The following is a 7864-nucleotide window of genomic DNA, read 5'->3' as shown; positions in this document are numbered from 1 at the left end:
AGCTTCCGACCAATTTGTGTAGCTTGCTGTTGACCTTTGCATCCTGAAAGACAGTTGCATCTGTCAAGTAGGAAATTTAGGTACCGCTTATGCGGGAAGACTAATTTACGATGCCATAAAAATCTCCAGTAAGCATGCAAAGAATGAGGAAGTACTTCATAAGTGTCACAAATGGATGGTGAAGAGACTGCTCCTCTGATGGCCAGAATACCCTCATGAAAAAGCTGGAATATTAAATAGCCTCTGTGTGTCTGTCTATATATGTTGTGTGTGTCTATGGCATTGAATGTTTGCCATGTATATGTACATTGTAATCCGCCCTGTGTCCCCTGCAGAGTGAGAAGGGTGGAATATAAATACTGTAAATAAATAAATAATAGTGTTTTGGACTTCGACTCCCACCATTCCTAATGGCCTCACGCCCCTTAAGCGGCTGAAGGGGAAAAAGAAAGGACCTGAGGCTGTTAGGCAGTGCTTCTCAACCTTCCTAATTCTGCAACCCCTTAATACAGTTCCTCATGTTGTGGTGACCCCCAACCATAACTTTATTTTCACTACTTCATAATTGTGATGCTGCTACTGTTATGAATCGTAATGTAAATATCTGATATGCAGGATGTATTTTCATTCACTGGACCAAATTTGGCACAAATACCCGATACACCCAAATTTAAATACTGGTGGGGTTGTGGGGGGGGGGGGTGTTAATGTTGTCATCTGGGAGTTGTAGTTGCTGGGATTTCTAGTTCACCTACAATCAAAGAGCATTCTGAACTCCCTCAACAATGGAAATATTCCCTGCTGCAAGGAATAAAGCTCCCATGGAATCTTGCACTGGCTTTCTAAGGGCCATGGCAAGTAGTTATACAACAGATAGCCAAATATATGTCTTTATACTATTTTCCCATTTTGACCAAATATGACCCAACTATAGTCCAAATAGTCACGACCCCCTTTGCTGTAAGTAAGCAAGGTAGGAGATGACAGAGAGGCACCTTTCTCCTTTTCTTCCTCTGGGAGAAAGTGCAAGTTGACCGCAATTGGAGAGGCCATCAGAAAGGCAAAGGAAAAAATGGAAGGAGGTAGAAATATTCTGAGAGCAAAGCTTTAAAGCAGCGGTTCTCAACCTTCCTAATGCCACAACCCCTTAATACAGTTCCTCATGTTGTGGTGACCCCCAACCATAACATTATTTTCATTGCTTCTTCATAATTGTAATTTTGCTACTGTTATGAATCATTATGTAAATATCTGATATGCAGAATGTATTTTCATTCACTGGACTATGCCCAAATTTAAATACTGGTGGGGTTGGGGCAAGAGTGATTTTGTCATGTGGGAGTTGTATTTGTTGGGATTTCTAGTTCACTTACAATCAAAGAGCATTCTGAACTCCACCAATGATGGAATTGAACCAAACAGGGCACACAGAACTCATATGTCCAACAGAAAATACTGGAAGGGTTTGGTTGTAGTTCACCTACATCCAGAGAGCACTGTGGTCTCAAACAATGATGGATCTGTACCAAAGTTGGCACGAATACTCAATATACCCACATGTCAACATTGGTACAGTTTGGGGAAAAGAGACTTGACATTTGAGAGTTGTAGTTGCTGGGATTTATAGTTCGCCTACAATCAAAAAGCATTCCGAACCCCACCAACAACAGAATTGGGCCAATGATAGAATTACTGAGGTGTTCCTGTGAGTATCTATGTAGATCTTAGAAAGCTATTTCTCGATTTAAGGCATAGCCATGCTGGCCGATATCTGAACAGAGAATGGGCCACAGATGTCACTGTCTTGGTTTTTTTTCATTATTGGTTGCTACTTCCTGGCAGATGTTAGGTGGTGCAGTATCAGCTAGACAGTATAATTTCTCCGGTGGTGTTGGGCGTAGAAATCCTGTGATAATAATGCATGTCTCATTAAGAGCCACATCCGCTATTTTAACATGGTGAGATGTTTTCCATACTGGGCATGCATATTCAGCAGCAAAGTAGCAAAGCACAAGGGCAGATGTCTTCACTGTGTCTGGTTGTGATTCCTAGGTTGTGCCAGTTAGCTTTTGTATGATATTTTTTCTAGCACCCACTTTTTGCTTGATAGTCAAGCAGTGCTTCTTGTAAGTCAGAGCACAGTCCAGAGAAACTTCCAGGTATTTGGGTGTGCTGCAATGCTCCAGTGGTATTCCTTCCCAGGTCATCCTCAGAGCTTGAGATGTTTGTCTGTTCTTAAGATGTAAAGCACACGTTGATTGTGCTGTTGTGCACTGGGCCTGTGATAATGTCTGTTTACAGGACGCGGTGTTAACGGGATGCTGGGGTTGCCTCAGCTAAAGGGTCCCTTAGGTTTCCGAACACAAAGTTCTGTAGAGGCTCAAAGTAAGTTCAACAAAGTTCTTTATTAGGGCTTAAATCTGTGAACAAATGAATTAAATGCTTTATAATATTGAAAAACTAGTAGCTTTCTCAATCTGCCAACAAGGGACAGGCAACTGCTTGATAAACTGTTCCTTTCTTTTTTGGGGAAACCTTCTGACCCCTCCTTGGGCAATCTTCCTTTACCTTACTGGTGTGAGGCCCCTACTCCTGGCTCCAATATGCTTTATGGATAGCCCGAGTGTCCCTTACCAGATAAGGTTTTCTGTAGATATGCCAAGCTGGTGTCCTTTAGATTTTCCACGAAGGTTGTGGAACCTTTCCTTTTGCCTAGCAAAGCTGGCTGTATTTCTTTTCCTCCCAGCAAAGCTGTGAGAAATGAAGCCTTTTTGCAGGTTGGAGAGAGAAGCCCACACGTCCTATCTGTCAGGCTCCAAGCTGTGAGACTGAACTAAAAGTCCCCCTTTCCCTCCAAACCTGGGGAAAGGGGCGGATCTAAAGGCTCTAATGATGATTGATAGGTTGTTGGCCCTATGATTGCAACCTGGGGAAAGCTACCCAATTGTAAAATGCATGGCCGAGATGAATTCAAACAAACTAACAGTGCAAGAAAAAGAAATTCAAATCTCCTGGCACAGCTGTGCCAGCACATTGATCCTGAACAAAGCTTAAGAAAGTGTTTGTTCCATAGTGGAACTGGAAAATGAAAGACACATAAATATTGCAAAGTAATAAAAACATTTTAATTTTTTTTGCATAAAAGCTATAGATATTTCACCAGACATACTGTATCATTATATTTCTCTCCCTTGGATACCTATTATACATATCAGATTTTAAAACACCTGATTTCAAAAACCACACATCTCTGATGAAATAGTATTGCTCATTGCTTGTTTTGAAATATAAGTTAATTGAGGTAATATCTAAGCCCAGAGTAATATTTAAAACTTACTAAAATAAGATTTTGAAACAAAATATCAGTAGAAGCTGACAAGAGAATAATTCCCTGCTCTTTTGTATTTGCAGTCTCTCATCACAGAAAGTCCATTAAATACATCTGGGTTGGAACATAAAAGCCGTCTTTTATAGTCTGATATTTATTGTTGCTTAAACACATCAGTTAGAGTCCATAGGAAAAACTATTCATATGAATGAAGATTTTCTCTGAGCTGCTATCATCATAATCATTATTATTATCATTATTATTATACAGTATTTATATTTATTTATACCCCGCTTTATCTCCTCAAAGGGAACTCAAAGTGGCTTGACATAAAAGCTTTAGTATACAATTTAAAATATACAAAAATGCAAGCATTACAATAGAATTAAATGCAAACAGCACTAAAAAATTACAGTTAAAAATCCATCAAAACAAGTAAAAACGTTTCTTCTTTTGAAACCATTGTGCTGTGATTATGAGGACTCACTTTGCCACTTTTCATGCTACTTTTGCATTAGTTTTTGTTAGTGTTATTTTAATTAAGGTTTAAGGTCCATTTGGTAATCAAAACTTAAAAACATTTCCTATCCAAATGGCTAGAAAAAGTAAGAAGACAGCATTACTCATTGTTCTTCCTTGTTACTTCTGCAGTATTGCTTGTTGCCCACAAAAACTATTAGTTATATTGAATTGCATTCCTTGTAACTTGTTGCTTCAAGACTGGAGAATGAACTGGTTGATTTAGTTGTACTCGTATATATAGACCAGACTGGTCCTTTTTTTGGAAAATGAAGAGTATAGCAAGCTGTTTTTTTCTAATAAAGGTTTGCTTTCAATGTAAAACAAAATAGAGGATTGCTGGAAAATAATGTCCACCTGCAGAAGAAGGAAAAATAAGATTTTTAATTAATAATATTGTCGTTTTTAGAAGGATATTGCAGTTACAAACCATATTGCAAGCTTTGTCCAGAGAATGTTATTCAATTTGCCATTTGATCAACCACTTGCTCTCACCTCTACTTTGAGTAGTATTTTAACTCGTTACTCAATGAAATGACAGCATTTCATCTAAGAATACACTCACCTTGGTAATTTCAGGGGCTAATTCTGGTATATTTATTGATACAGGTAAGAATACAAATTAATTTAAACTCCTGCATGCAACAATATTTGTAGAAATGTTTAGAAATGGTAATGTACAAGCCTATAATTTGTACTTACCTTAAACTTCAGCTATTTATCTAACTCACAAATGTGTTTGTTTAAAAATCTACAAAGAAAACCCCAGCTGTGAAAGTAGTTTATGGTCAGAAGGTGGACAATTATTATTATTTGATATACAAGATTAGTACACAACAAACAAGATCACTATGCTGGCATTTTGTATTGGATCACATGTCAGACACTTCCCAAGTGTCTAGGACTGTGTGATGTATCGACAAATAATGCATGCAGATCCAAGTAGGGTGGCCTTTTGCAGCTAACAGATGGTAATTTTGTCACCATTGATTGTTTTCAAGTGCAGGCCAAGGTATTTAGGTACTGCACCCAGTGTGCCAATCACCACTGGGTCCACCTTTACTGGCTTGTGTCAGAGTCTTTGCAGTTCAATCTTTAAATCCTTGTCTCATGTAAGCTTTTCCAGTTGCTTTTCGTCAATTCTGCTATCACCTGGGACTGCAACACTGACAATCCATACTTTTTATTTTTCCACAATTGTGAGGTCAGGAGTATTGTGCTCAAAAACTCTGTCAGTCTGAATTCGGAAGTCCCAGAGTAGTTTGACATGTTAATTTTATGTCATTTTTTTCAGGCTTGTGATTCGTCCAGTTATTATTATTATTATTATTATTATTATTATTATTATCTTTATTTATACCCTGCCTTTCTCCCCATGGGGACTCAAGGCAGCTAACAATCCCACACTAAATAAGTTTTAAAAGTTGAATGCAAAGGTTAAAAAAACACAAATAGTAACACAAATAGTGGTAAAAAAAACAGAATAAAAATAAAATAGATAAACTTAAAATGGCCTTTAAAACTCTTTATCTCCCCCCCCCCCCACACACACACACACACTCAACAGTGCCATTTCCCAGTAACAAATGGAGTCTCTGTTGAAAGTAAATATTGGATTCATAATCACTTTTTAACTATAAAGCTGGCACACTGCTGATTTCAACAAAAAGATATTTCAGTAATATTACCTGTTGATATAAAAAGCAGCCTTTTATTCTTCATTCAAAGGGGTATACTTGACTGTTCTTGAACATGACTCTCTGGACCTATATATATTTTATTTTTTCCAGGAACATATTTGCTGCAGGAATGGGCAGAGAATAATATTAAGCTATCAAACAGATTCAGGAACTCTGCACCATCTTCATGCATATAGAAGACCCAGGGTCCATGGGAACTAAATTTATATGTGCAAGTGAACTGTAGGATAATATATAATACATTACTATTGTTGAAGGCTTTCATGGCTGGAATCACTGCATTGCTGTGAGTTTTCCGGGCTGTATGGCCATTTTCCAGAACTTGCTTCTGGAACATGGACATACAACCCAGAAAACTTTCCTCATGGAAACCTGGTTTCATTCTATCAGCACAGTTTCATTTAATTTAATGTTTTCTGCATAAGAAGGATTGCAACAAATCCATTCATAGGCCCCTTCCACACAGTTGAATAAAGTCCCACATTATCTGCTTTGAACTAGAATATACGGAAGTGTGGACTCAGATAACCCAGTTCAAAACAGATATTGTGGAATTTTCTGCCTTGATATTCTGGGTTATATGGCTGTGTGGAAGAGCCCTAACTAGAAGTTATTCATGCAATTCCGTATTCTAATTTTTTTACATTCTTTCCAAAGTTTAACCAGTAAATATTACATCAGGTGATAAACCAGTAAAATTTTGTTCAGAGCAAAGGAAGAAGGGATGTTGGTCAGTTTATACACTGCGGTAGCATTGACACATAAAATATAGTCAGCCTTCCATAGTAATGGATTCTGCATCCACAGATTCAAACATGCAAACTTTGCATTTTTTTAAAAAAAAATCCCAAAGCAAACCTTGATTTTTGCCATTTTACATAATATTGTTTGCCAAGGTCTATAATGGAACCTGAGCATCCTCCATTGACCCTGGAACCAAACCTCAGAGGATACCAAGAGCCCAATGTAGCATTTTCAGGAGTTTTAGAAGTCTCTGACACTCTAATTCAGGGATCCTCAAACTAAGGGCCGGGGGCTGGATACGGCCCTCCAAGGTCATTTACCCGGCCCTTGCTCAGGGTCATCCTAAGTCTGAAACAACTTGAAAGCACACAACAACAACAACAACAACAACAATCCTATCTCATCAGCCAAACACAGGCCCACACTTCCCACTGAAATACTAATAAGTTTATATTTGTTAAAATTGTTATTCACTGTAATTGTATTGTTTAAAAGTGTTTTTTGCGCTACAAATAAGATATATGCTGTGTGCATAGGAATTCATTCATGGTTTTTTTCAAATTATAATCCGGCCCTCCAATAGCTTGAAGGACTGTGACCTGGCCCTCTGTTTAAAAAGTTTGTGGACCCCTGCTCTAATTAAAAGTTCATTTGGCATAATGGCTGGGTTTTTTGTTTGTTTTTGTAGAATTGAAAGATGTTGCTGTGTTAGTCTGGATCAGTATACAAAGGGATCTTGTATCACCTTTGAGACTGAGAGAAATAAATTAATAGCATAAGCTTTCAAAGACTAGGGTGCATCTGCACTGTAGAATCAATGCAATTAACCCCACTTCAACTGTCATGGATTGATGCTAGGATTAAGCTTAATTACACTTTAAGAAGATTTTTAAAAATCTGATGGACAGTTCTGAACCACAAGATTGTGTTCTGTCTTATTAGAATTGAATTGGGATTTAATCATACTTCAAGTACATCCATTAATGTCATTGGGACTTAAGGTAGTGATTACTAACATGAAGACCCCTGTTTTCAGTAAGTTGTGAAAAATTCTGTATCCTGTTCATAGTTGTTATGGTGCAATAAAGTGTATTTTTTTTTAAAAGTCCAGTATTTCTAGTAATAAAATACTTCTGTGACTATAGCAGTTTAAAAGCAGAGCTAACCTTGCATCAAAATTCATTCATACCTTTATTTAGCCTTGCATTCAGTCTCTGTCTATACAGAAGACTAAAGTTACATTTAGATTCTTTATTTATGTGCAAAAGGTAAGAGCTCTGGTACAGTCTGAAAACTTAGGAGCTATGAATGAACCATGAATTGTTATATCTGTTATGAGCCTCTAGATTCGGCAGTTAATGTGTTTAATATTTTCTTCCACAGAAAGAAGAAATATAATTGCCTTACACTTTTTTCCGTTTTGAAACCATAATCCATAAAGCTGCAGAAATCACCAAAAGCAGGACACCAACTAGAGATCCTGTTGAAACCAAAGAGTAATTTAAATTCAGGGCTTTCTCCTTTTTCTTTAAAAAGACAACAATTCCAAATTGGCGAACTATGCCATATCAGT

General features: G+C 37.4%; 1 protein-coding gene across 1 annotated transcript in view; it reads right to left on the bottom strand.

The window, feature by feature from the left end:
* Positions 1-3103: 3103 nt before the first annotated feature.
* Positions 3104-7864, bottom strand: part of LOC132773594 (complement receptor type 1) — a 55923-nt gene continuing 51162 nt past the window's right edge. Inside the window, exons 33-35 of the mRNA XM_067468071.1 lie at positions 7699-7771; positions 5536-5648; positions 3104-4204 (exon numbers count right to left, since the gene is read on the bottom strand). Of these exons, the coding sequence (XP_067324172.1) occupies positions 5570-5648; positions 7699-7771 (152 nt within the window). The 3' untranslated portion in view covers positions 3104-4204; positions 5536-5569. The remainder of the gene's footprint in view (positions 4205-5535; positions 5649-7698; positions 7772-7864) is intronic.

The sequence above is a fragment of the Anolis sagrei genome, chromosome 4 (genome assembly GCF_037176765.1).
Source record: "Anolis sagrei isolate rAnoSag1 chromosome 4, rAnoSag1.mat, whole genome shotgun sequence".
Classification (NCBI taxonomy): Eukaryota; Metazoa; Chordata; class Lepidosauria; order Squamata; family Dactyloidae; genus Anolis; species Anolis sagrei.
This window is presented reverse-complemented; position numbering and strand designations above follow the sequence as displayed.